At 35.4% G+C, this 13,218-nt stretch overlaps 1 protein-coding gene across 1 annotated transcript; it reads left to right on the top strand.

Moving 5' to 3' along the window:
• Positions 9,160 to 13,010, top strand: LOC109228930 (pentatricopeptide repeat-containing protein At1g73710). The gene has a single exon (XM_019394194.1). The coding sequence runs from the start codon at positions 9,193 to 9,195 to the stop codon at positions 12,280 to 12,282; it is 3,090 nt and encodes a 1,029-aa protein (XP_019249739.1). The 5' UTR covers positions 9,160 to 9,192; the 3' UTR covers positions 12,283 to 13,010.

Here is a 13,218-nt window from a genome sequence, read left to right on the forward strand (position 1 = left end):
TATGGCTGGATCAACATGTGGTATAACTATGAGCTAGAGGCAAATGTAAATCATGATAGTTTGCTAAAAAGTCTGACTGAAATATCATATATGCGGAAAAATACTGAAAGGTCTGCAAGTATAAACAAGTAGCCGACAAGGCTAACACATGAAAGCCTGCTAATATCTGACTGACTGGGTTATAGTCTACGAAGCCTCTAAAGAATACTGAAACACCAACTGTTTACCGGGACAAGGTCCCCGGTATACCTTATTAACTTAAATACCATAATGACTAAAACAAAAGAGAGATAAGGCCCCGAAAGACTGGGGCTCACCAATAGCTTATACGAGATGTCCTAGCAAGCTGAATCGTTGACCTGTAAATCGCTACCTACATCGCGAGATACAGGCCCCGGGCAAAAGGGGCGTCAGTACATTTGAATTGTACTGCTATGTAAAATAGCTGAACAAAAGAACTGTAAATACTGAAACTGAAACTGAACTGCTAGCTGATAAACTGATAACTGAACAAGGAAGTAAGGATGTGAATACTCCCTCTTCTAAATGATGAACAACCTGTTTAACTGAATATTAAACTGCGGCCTCAGGCCCAATATATATATATATATATATGTGCACAACTACGGCCTCGGGCCCAAGTATACGTATACATAACTGCGGCCTCAGGCCCAAAGATGCATAAAGCATAAACTGCGGCCTCAGGCCCAAATACAGGTGTTCAACATTCAAGAATATAAAATCAGGAACTAAGAATCATATTACAATACATGACACTGAAATAATGAGCCATACTGGGTTACATGATACTGGAATAGTGAATAGGATTAGACTGAGATGAGTATTCATAACAAGTTGATTTGTCATAACTGAAACTCATAGAATATCGAATGATTATGAGACTATGCCATCTAGAGAATAGAAGTCCTACTACGATTCAGGGAACTAAGGCATAGTTCCTTTTTGAGGAAACTGGTAATGATCATAATGAATGGGACGTAGGGAGAATCATAGACATTCCCAAACATAAAGAGTTAGCCTTAAATACCTTAACTTCCTGCTCTTGAGCAATCCTTTCAACTTTAATCTATAGCAATACAAGTCAAAGAGATTCCATATTAGCTATAATGCTCATGTTTTGGTCACTTAAGCATTTTATCAAACACCTGGTGAAAGTAAAGCTTCATAGTCCTTATTAATGGTGTCTCTACACCCAACAACCCATTCTCTTGTTCCTAGATAAATTCTAAGGTCTCAAATGATTACACCAACATTATTCTTCATCACCCGTAAGGTAAACAACACTCTTAACCAATAATCAACACTCAACACCCCAACCCTATAATCGTTCATGCTTTTCTATCAAACCCATCAACTCATATCTCATGAACTAGGGTTTATAATCATTAAACCAATGCTAGAATCAATTAGAGGGTGAAGACATTACCTTTTTGAAGTTCAAACCCTTTAAATCCGAGTTCTAGGCTTCCTTCCCTCAACAATGATGTCCCAATCGAATATCTAATGATATGGAGGGTTTACCCATGTTAATAAGATGTTGGAAAATTAAAATTAAGTTAGAATCACCATTAGAACTTACCTTGGGTAGTGGAGGGACCCTTAAGGAGTTAGGTTTTTGAGAGCTTTACTTTCTAGAGCAAGTTTTCATGTTTTTGGGCTGTGGGGGACGACATAGGGCCAAAAAAATGACTTCCCAAGTCGTCCACAGCGTCCCGATTAGCGCGGCCGCGGTCCCGACCGCAGTAAATCGCTGGAACACTGCGTCGCCACTGCGGTCGCGGTAAAACGCGACGGACCGTGGTGGTTGCATACCATTCTATAAAACGGGAATAACTCTTTGCACAGAGCTCCGTTTGGGCTCTACAATATATCGTTGGAATGCTATTTCAAAGGCCTACAACTTTCATGCTTTGAGTGTTTCCAGATTCCTTACATATTTTCACTAAAACCTTCTGGAAGACAGACCTTCTGCAAACTTAGTCGATTTTGCCAAATCTTATGCACCTCACTTTCCATCTTGATCTTGAAACAACTATTTCCACCCATAATCATCCCGATGGGACTTTACATGTTCAAAATATATCTTTACTACTCCTTTAACTCATTCAAACCTAAGTCAAATTTACGGGGTGTTACATGCGTGCGCCTGATTTTCATGAGTGTTCTAGAAATTTTTTGCCATAAATTTCATAGGAGCGGCCGCACTCCACACTCATATAGGTCCATCCATCAAGTGCATTCTGCAGCGCAATACACCACCTACAAAAGGCTATATATTATTGGATTAAGAGTTTAATAACTCAACCTCACATTCCTTGCAGTGTTGCACTATATACACATACACCATAGGAAGAGACATAATTTAATAGTGCACATTTGATCAACTAATGACTTATTATTACCCATATAACCTACTTCATGGGATATCCAATCACATAGGTTGGGTTACCATTAGTCCGATTCCCCTCGATGTTTCATATATTAATTTTCTTCCCAAAGGTTTAGTCAGAGGATCGGCCAAATTCACTTCTGATTTCACATAATCTATGGAAATAATTCCATCTCTCAGCAACTACTTTATCACATTATGTCTCAATCGGATATGTCTACTCTTCACATTGAAGGATTTATTTTTAGCAATGACTATTGCAGCTTGGCAATCACAATGCATCGACACAGAGGTATCGATTTTATTCCTAGTGGAATACTTACCAAAAGGTTCTTTAACTACTCGGCCTCATTGCCAACCAATTCCATTTTCACACTCAGATTCCATGGTATATCTAGCTATTATTGTTTGTTCAGTTGATTTCCATGCCACAACACCCCCACCAAGGGTGAATACATAACCACTAGTGGATTTTGTCTCATATGAATCAGAGATCAAGTTAGCATCACTGTATCATTCTACTACAGTGGGAAATCCACTATATTTAATACCATAGTTCATGGCACCTCTCAAATATTTCATTACTCTTACTAATGTATTCCAATGAACATGACTCGGGTTATGAGTATATCTACTCAATCTACACACAACATGTAAAATTCATCAAATGCATTAGATTACCAATAATTTTAGCATACTTATTTTGATCTACAACATCTTTCTATTCTTTTTTAATTGACTACTAGCATTATAAAGAGTGCTTATAGGTACCACATCAAAAATATCAAATTTTTTAAGAATTCTTTCGACATAATGTTCCTGAGTCAACATCACACTATTTGTCGTCTCTTGTAATTTTCATGCCTAAAATAACACTAAACTCTCCCATGTCTTTCATCTCAAAATTAGAAGACAAAAAAAGTTTGATTTTATGTACCAAATCAAGGCTAGAACTAAGAATAAGCATGCCATAAAGGCAAATAATAACACAAGTACCATCTACATATTTTGTATAAACACATTTATCTACTTCAGTTGATGAAAAACCATCATTAATCAATACTTGATTAAATTTTTCATGCCACTGTTTAGGTGCTTGCTTTAGACCATACAAAGATTTTAGCAATTTACATACTTTATTTTCTTGGTCAGACATTATACAATCCTCAGGTTGCTCATGTAAATTTCCTCTTCTATATCACCATTTAAAATTGCAGTTTTAACATCCATCCGGTGAATAAAAAGTTTATAAATAGAAGCAAATGCAAGTAAAACACGAATTGAGGAAATTCTAGTTACAGGAGCTTAAGTATCAAAATAATCAATATTTGCTTTTGAGTAAAACCTTTTGCAGCAAGTCTAGCTTTGTATTTATCAATGGAACCATCCGGATTGAGTTTCTTCTTAAAAATCTATTTACAACCAATGGGTTTAGCTCCCGGAGGTAAATCAATTAAAGTTCAAGTTTTATTTTGTAAAATTAAATTTAATTCTACATCAATAGCTTCTTTCCAAAATGATGCATCAATGAAGAAATTGCCTCAGAATATGTTAAAGGATCATTATCCACACGATAAATATAAAAATCATTACCAAAATATTTTTCTTTCCTTGGTCTTTTGCTTCTTCTTAATTCCTCACTTTCAAAATCTTTTTGAATAATAGGGATATGAGTAATACAATCATTTGGAATAATAGGAGCATTAGAAATATTCTCAAATTTTAAAGAAAAAATATTTTCAAAAAATTCAGCATTTTTTCTTTCAACAATGACATTGTGTTCAAGCACATCACTTTTAACTACTAAAAATTTATATGCTGCACTACTTTCAGTATACCCGATAAACATATAATCAGATATTTTAGACCCTACTTTTCTTAGGATCGGGTAACATAACTTTGGCAAGGCACCCCCACACTTTTACATATTTCAAATTAGAGGGATAGCTTTTCCACAACTCATAAGGAGTTTTACCTGTTTTCTTATAGGGAATCTTATTTTGTAAATGACGGGCAGATAATATGGCTTCATCCTAAAGATTATCCAGAGCACCAGAACTAACAAGCATACTATTTATCATTTCCTTTAAGGTCCTATTTTTCCTTTATGTTACACCATTTGATTGTGGAGAATATGGCGGAGTTATCTCGTGTATTATACCTTCTTTCTCACAATAATCATTCAACAAAATAAATTCACCACCTCTATCAGATCTAATCCTTTGATTTTCTTATCCAATTGATTATCTATTTCAAATTTATAAATTAAAAACTTATCAAAAGCTTCATCTTTATTTCTCAACAAATAAACTTACGTATATCTAAAAAAATCGTCTATAAAAGTCACATAATATTTTTTTCCTCCTCTAGCCATAGTTTATTTTAAGTCTTCTAAATCAGTATGGATTAAAGTATGAATATTAATAAAAAAATTATTTATAATATTATAATAATGGCTATTAATTATGGATAGTAAATGATAATGAATATGTTATATTTTATTTTTGAGATATAAGAAGTATCTTCTAACAAAAAACTGCAGTTTTGTATGTGGAGAATTTTTTTTGAAAACTTGAAAAAGTGGTCTTTTAAAAAACTCATTATTTGAAAATTCTCAAAAAAACTTAAATAATTTCATGGACAAACACGTTTTCTAAAAAAATCCGAAAAAAGAAAAATAATTAATTTAGGGACAAACGGGTCCATAATTTAAGCACCTTATTTTTCCTAAAGAACATTACACGAACATTGTCCAAGCGGTGAGAAACGAAAATTAAATAGAAATTACCATAAATGAGTTCACTTCACCAAAACTAAGCTTCCGTTTGGGTAGGGCTGTTCAAAATCGCACCGTAATCGTTAATCGAATCGAACCGCTGGCTTATTAGTATCGGGTTATCGGGGTAATGGTTAGTGAACATATTGAGATTTTATAATTAACGGCGTAACAATTTGGGATAAATTTCACTCAGTTTTCTTATTCGATAAATCGTTAACCCGTTAAGATTTTTTATATTAACACTTTTATATGGGATCAATAAAAGTTACATGAATATTATCAATAAATAAATCTGAAAAATGCCTTCAAGTTTTCGGTCAAGTTCTGTAGGTGTAGGGGATTCCGATTGTATATAAGTTTTCAGTCAATTCGACCAGTTTACTGTCTATATATATATATATATATATATATATATATATATATATATATATATATATAAAAAACAGGATAGCTATGCAACCAAAAAAAATACTTATAATAAGTGCAGTTCAAATTACAAACTGTTAATAGATTCAATCATGTAGCAACAGATGTTAGCAAGGCTGGTAAACTAAAAGGGGATGGAACTTATAGTCGAGTCACTTTATCAGGTTTGGCCATTTGGTATTCACAAGACTAGGATTGTTCAAAAAAATTCTATTTGATTTAGCCGATAAATCGCCCGATAATCGACCATTAATAATTAATTTGATACCAATTCGCCCGTTATCTTATTGGATGGCTAGCAGATTACTACATTTATAATCCGATAAACCAAACCGTTAAGCTTAATTATCAACCCGATCCACCCAATAAACACCCCTACGTTTGGGCATAGATTTTGGCTTCAGTTTTTCAAAAAGAAAAAATTAACAATATTATTTATTTATGAAATATGATCATGTTTCGGAAAAAAAAAATTCAAAAATTTCCAAGTTTCCAAAACTAAACCAGTTTTTTGGGTGAAATTTTTCTTCCACTCATAAAATTTCAACTTTTTCTCAAATAAAATACATGTCCAAACACAATTCACCTTTCAAAAATTATTTTTTAACACAACTTCAAAACTCTTTTTACAAGTTTCAATCAAATATTTGTCCAAACGTTAGCTAAAAGTCTCGGAGTTGAGAAGATTCCCTTTTAAATGAACGTTACAAAATTTAAATGAGAAAATACATAAAGACCCCATTCAACTTGTCACGAAAAATCATTTACAAACCTAAACTTTACGGGTGTCCTAACACCTTACTATTGTTACAATAATTGTATTTATTTACTCCCTCCAAAGCCCTAGCCAGTCGCGCATCTTAGACAACGCAATTGAGCGCGTCTTTGCTCTCTTTTAATCCTTAAAAACTCCCGAAAAAAAAAGAATTTTTTTAACTTCAATCTAACCCCCAACCAATGGTAAAATCCATTCTTCCCCAATATTTTACCAAACCCATGAACCCTAATTTCTTCTTCATCTAAATTCTGTCAAAATTGCATCAAATTGCTCTTTGAAGTTTTGGTCTTTGAAAGCAAAGGTTAATCTTTCTCCTCCAAACGTAATAATGTTTCACAGATAATTCAACTTCAATGTTGAGCTTGATTCTTCAAAGAACTTCGGCTTCGAACGGGTCTTCCTCCAACTCGTCAGGAACTCTAAATAACAATAAATCGCAGGATTTTGCAACCGGTCACTTCGATTTTGTTCAAGCAAATCGATTTTGGTGAGGCAAGAAGAATTTTCAATGGTTGGGCACTAGGGTTCTTCAATTTGGAAATTTTTAACTGATGGGGTGAATAAGACTCGTTTAGATACTGTTATATTTATTTACTAAACATTTTGAATTGAGAAAAAATCAAAGTTTGACCAGAATTAGCATAAAAAAGAGCTGATTTTTCAGGAAAAGATGAAATATTTCTGAAGAGAAAAGAGACCATAGAAAGATTTTGATTTTTTGGAAGAAATAGAGGAGGTCTAAGTGAAATTCCATCACGCCGGTAACCAGATTTTTCCATTGAATTGAACACTGTTTTTATTTTATTTTTATGTAATTATTTTTTTTGAATTTTCAGCGGGGACTGAATTGGTATTTGGTATTCTTGAATTGAGGAGAAAAGATAGGAAGATGACAAGGAAATATATAACGTGCTATGAAGATTAGATAGAGGAAAGATAGTTTGTTGAATGCCGTCCATGTTAATTACGTGGCTTATTAGTAAAGCGCTTGTTTCCCACTCAAATTAATATAGATGGCTAGGGTTTAGGAGGGAGTAAATAAATACAACAGAAAAGGGCCAAAACTATCCCTATCGTTTGCTAAATGGTTTATAAATACTCTCCGTCCATTTATCCGTTCAAATAATACACCCCGTCCATCTATCCGTCCAAAAAAATACACGATGTTAATTCTATTAACAAAAATACCCCCGCGACTAATGACAGAACTGGTGGGTCTTTCATTTAATGACGTGACGAATTTTAATTGGGCCACGTGGCAATCTTTGACCAGGAATCAAATATGGGTCTTATTTTTACCCATTTACCTGGTCCGACCCTATTTATTTGACCCGCCTAATTATTTTCTTTCTTTACTTTTTTTTTCCCTCTCTTTTTCCTTATCACCCAGCACATCCACTCTCACCCACTCTCATCTCACAAAGAATTTCATTCTACTATATTACAGAAACAATGAGCGGCAGTACTATTTGGAGGAAGATGGCTTTGAGTAACAGGTCGTAAAAAAATACAGAAAGTATTGCGTAAAGATTACAATAAAAAAGTTATTATAGATAACCGATTTGAAGAGACCGTTGAATCTGATAAGAATATGGGCTACTGCTAAGTCTTGTGTTGAATGAAGGGGTATTATTACTTTTAGCCCGCTCCAAAAACTATTTATATCTGGTAGTCAAAAAAGTATATATTTTTTTTACTATTATTTTTACAGCGATAATACAATGTCATTTTCCTTGAATGAATCACGTAAAACAGATTTGCGGCACATTTGCTAGTACCTCTCTTTCATTTATGTTCAATGTTTGGTAAATGTAGGAATTTTATTTCCTAACGATGACAAGCAGACCATTTGGAGCATATTTTAATTTGGTTTTAGTATTTACATCTTACAACACTTTCTTATACCACTGTATATAAAATATGCTTCCGGTGAATTTGACCTATTGGAAATGTGTTTGTCCACTTCTTCTGAATAAATTTAATTCTGTCATTTAATTTATACTTAAAATGAATTTCAAAAAAATATCTTCTGCTGGTTGTATTTTGAACGATGATGTGACAAAAGGAAACTAAGGTACTGCTTGACAAAACGCTAACCTATATCTAGTAAGAGCAAGTCTTTTGTCTTTTAATCTAATTTTCTTAAAGAGAAACATGAATCTTTGTGGTCGGGCAGGTAAATCGGTAAAAATAAGACCCATATTTGATTTTTGATCATAGATTGCCACGTGGTCCAATTAAAAATCGTCACATCATTAAATGAAAGACCCACCAGTTCTACCGTTAGTCGAGGGGTATTTTTTTTTTTTTAAAAGAATTAACGTCGTGTGTTTTTTTGAACGGATAGATGGACGACGTGTATTTTTTTGAACGAATAGATGGACGGAGGGTATTTATAAACCATTTAGCAAACGATTGGGATAGTTTTGGTCCTTTTCCGTAAATACAATTATTTTAACAATAGTTAGGATATCCGTAAAGTATAGCTGTGTAAATGATTTTTCAGGACAAGTTGAATGAGGTTTTTATGCATTGTCTCAAATTAAATTAGTCAAACCAATGAGTTGATGGTAAAAGAAAAAAAAAAAAAAAAAAGGTTCCCCCTTCCCAAGTTTTGGAAATATCTTCCCTCTCTTATGTTCTATTCCTGGCCGGCAGTATATATATATATATATATATATATATATATATATATATATATATATATATATATATATATATATATATATATATATATTTCAGCTGTTAGTTAAAACTTAAAATTGTTCATTTTCTTGTTAACCTGTAACACAAGGAAATATGATGCTTCAGACATGCACTTCCATGGAGATTGGACAAGGAGCAACAACAACCTATGAAACTCTCCACAACTCACTTCAAGCTCAACCTATTTCTTCACAGAGTAAGCCTCAAAACCTTAATTCTCATTTCAATTCTAGGGTTTTTCTAGGGTTTAACCTACACGCTACCAAACACTGTTTTGTCAGAAGACAAAGCTTAAAATTTCAACCTACATCCGAAATTGACCACCCTTTACACAGAAATGTAAAGATTTTGCAACTCCAGAAGCAAAAACCTCAAAAAGATAGGGTTTTTGTAGGGTTTAAGCTTCAGTGTCATTCAAAGGCTGAAGCTTTACCTTTAAAAACGGTTATTAACGGTAAAAGAAAGGGGTATGGAGGTATTTTACCTTCAATTTTGCGTTCTTTAAGAACAGAAAGTGATGTTGAGAAAACACTTGATTTGTATTATGGGAAGCTTAGTCCTAAAGAGCAGACCGTGATTCTCAAAGAACAGAGCAATTGGGAAAAAGCTCTTAGGGTATTTGCGTGGATGAAATCGCAGAAAGATTATGTTCCGAATGTAATTCACTATAATGTCATACTTAGGGCACTTGGTAGAGCTAAGAAATGGGATGAGTTGAGACTTTGTTGGATTGAAATGGCAAAGAATAGTGTTTTCCCGACAAATAATACCTACGGAATGCTTGTTGATGTGTACGGGAAAGCAGGGCTGGTAAAGGAGGCTCTTTTATGGATTAAACATATGAAGTTGAGGGGAATTTTCCCAGATGAGGTTACAATGAATACGGTTGTTAAAGTTTTGAAGGATGCAGGAGAATATGATAGAGCAGATAGGTTCTATAAAGATTGGTGTATTGGAAAGATTGAATTGGATGATCTTGAGTTGGATTCTATGGACGACTCTGAACCTTTTAGTTTGAAGCAGTTTTTGTTGACCGAGCTTTTCAGGACTGGAGGGAGGAATCCTTCTAGATTTTTAAGTCTTTCAGAAGTTGAGAACACTTGTAAGAAACCTCGAATGACTGCCACCTACAATACTCTGATTGATTTGTATGGGAAGGCTGGTCGGTTGAAGGATGCTGCAAATGTATTCAATGAGATGTTGAAATCAGGGGTGGCATTGGACGCCATTACCTTCAATACTATGATCTTTATTTGCGGAAGTCATGGTCACTTGGAAGAGGCGGAAGCTTTGCTGAACAAGATGGAGGAAAGAGGGATATCTCCTGACACTAAAACATACAACATCTTCCTGTCTCTTTATGCTAATGCGGGTAAGATTGATAGGGCTATTGAGTGGTACAGAAAGATAAGGGGGACAGGACTCTTCCCTGATGCTGTGACTTGTAGGGCAATACTTCAAATACTGTGCAAACAAAATATGATCCAGGAGGTTGAAGGTGTGATTAGTGAAATTGAAAGTTTAGGTATGTATATAGATGAACACTCTCTTCCTGTCATTATGAGAATGTACATCAATGAAGGGTTGATTGACCGCGCGAAGGTGCTTTTTGACAAGTGCCAACTGAATGGTGGGTTCTCGTCACCCGCTTATGCTGCCATCATTGATGCATATGCCGATAAGGGACTCTGGACTGAAGCAGAGGATGTGTTCTTTGGTAGGAGAGACAATAAGTTTATTCCAAAGAAAGAAGTTGTAGAGTATAATGTCATGATCAAAGCATATGGCATCGCAAAGCTGTATGATAAAGCTTTCTCACTCTTCAAAGGAATGAAAAGCCAAGGGGCATGGCCAGACGAGTGCACTTATAACTCTCTAATCCAAATGTTCTCTGGGGGTGATTTAGTTGACCAAGCCAGAGAGCTCTTAGCCGAAATGCAAGGATTGAGATTTAAACCTTCATGTTCTACCTTCTCTGCACTAATTGCTAGTTATGTGCGCATGAGTAGGATTTCTGATGCTGTTGACGTCTTTGATGGAATGTCGAAAGCAGGTGTAAAACCAAATGAGGTTGTTTATGGAACTTTAATTGATGGGATTGCTGAAGCCGGTAAATTTGAAGAAGCTATGCGTTATTTCCATGTCATGAAAGACTCTGGGCTTCAAGCTAATCAAATAATATTGACTTCAATGATTAAGGCTTATGGTAAGCTAGGGTCGGTAGAGGGAGCAAAAGCACTGTATGAGCAGATAAAAAACTTGCATGGAGGTCCCGATATCATTGCATCCAACAGTATGCTCAATCTGTATGCGGACTTTGGAATGGTGTCTGAAGCAAAATTGATATTTAATTATTTGAGGGAGAGAGGCCAGGCTGATGGTGTGACTTTTGCAACTTTGATTTATGCGTACAAGAACATGGGTATGCTCGATGAAGCGATTGAGATAGCAGAGGAGATGATACAGTCTGGACTTTTAAGAGATTGTGTGACATTCAATAAGGTAATGGCATGCTATGCCACAAACGGACAGCTTGTTGAATGCGCCGAACTGCTGCACGAAATGATTACTAACAGGAAACTTCTGCCAGATGGAGGCACATTTAAAGTTTTATTCACAATATTGAAAAAGGGAGGTTTTTCGGCGGAGGCAGTTAGACAGCTTGAGTTGTCTTACCGAGAAGGTAAATCTTATGCCAGACAAGCTGTGATTATTGCTGTTTTCTCTGCAGTTGGCTTGCACACATTTGCAATTGAATCCTGCAATGTCATCACACAACCAGGATTGGGGCTTCATCCCTTTGCTTACAATGTTGCAATTTATGCATATGGAGCTTCGGGGCAGATTGATGAAGCACTAAAAATATTCATGAGAATGCAAGATGAAGGACTGGAACCAGATATCGTCACATTTGTTAATCTTGTGGGTTGCTATGGGAAAGCTGGCATGGTTGAAGGTATAAAGCGGATATATGGCCAGTTAAAATATGGACTAATTGAGCCCAATGAGTCATTATATGAGGCAATCATAGACGCCTATGGAAATGCAGGTAGGTTTGACCTTGCTGATTTGGTTAGTCAGGAAATGAAACTAAATTTAGATGTGAAGCAGCTTACAGACTCTGCTGAAGAGGGTGTGGATGAAGATTTTCAAGGTGGTGAAGGTGAAGAATCTGAAGGTTGATAAAACCATCAACTCTAAGCAGAACATCGTGCTTAGTAGCATTCACGACTTATTTATGTAATTTGAGTTGACTAGCTTCTGTTGGTCAACTCTGTACATAGGAAATGTCCAAGTATATTTTCTCTTAAAACATGGTAGGCGAATGCCAATTGACAGCTATTGCAATACAGAGGACTTGCCTCTCTTGGTTCGTTGAGCTGTAAATTATGACGAAGTTGAAAAGGGAAGAAAAAGACTCTTTGGGGAAAGTTAGGTTTATGCGATAAGATCCATGTCTTTTGGATCATGTATAGGTGCCCAAAACTGTATATGGAACGAGGGTGCTTTTCTGGGGAAGTTTTCTTCCCTTCCCGAACTAAACAGTACACCACGGGCGCAGTTTACTTCATCAAACTAAGAAGTTTGCAGCACTTGTTAGCACATTGCAGTTTTTCCTCTCTGCAATCCTCCGGAATCAGACAGGTTACGCGGTGTAGCCCTCCAAGAGGTTGGCAGCAGTTTTGAACATGTATTTCTCTTGCTATTTAAGGTTGTGCTCGTAAGAGCTTGGACTTTGTTATAGTGTAGTGATAAAAGAGGTAATGGTTATGTATCCAATCAGGCCACTAGCTTTTGAATTTATGATAAGTGATTAGTAGTTCTATTTTAAACCTCAGAAAGAGGGAGTGTTTCCTCTTTGTTATGTTGAAATAGCAGAGTTAAATGAAAAATGAACATTAAAAAGCTAGTTTAAGTCCAGCTCTTCCCTGGCATCTCCCTTTTCTTGTATCTGCCCTCACCTCAACTCTCAAGGACATGGCCAACTGCTCTTTACACGTTTGTTAGAAGAAAATAACTCAAATTTTGATTGCATTATTTTCTTTGCGAAATGCTTCGAGGTGTACTTCTTAAAATAAGCTGATTTTGGCTGCTTTGACGGACAGATTCTTAGACTCA

The sequence above is a fragment of the Nicotiana attenuata genome, chromosome 7 (assembly GCF_001879085.1).
Source record: "Nicotiana attenuata strain UT chromosome 7, NIATTr2, whole genome shotgun sequence".
In the NCBI taxonomy this organism is placed as follows: domain Eukaryota; kingdom Viridiplantae; phylum Streptophyta; class Magnoliopsida; order Solanales; family Solanaceae; genus Nicotiana; species Nicotiana attenuata.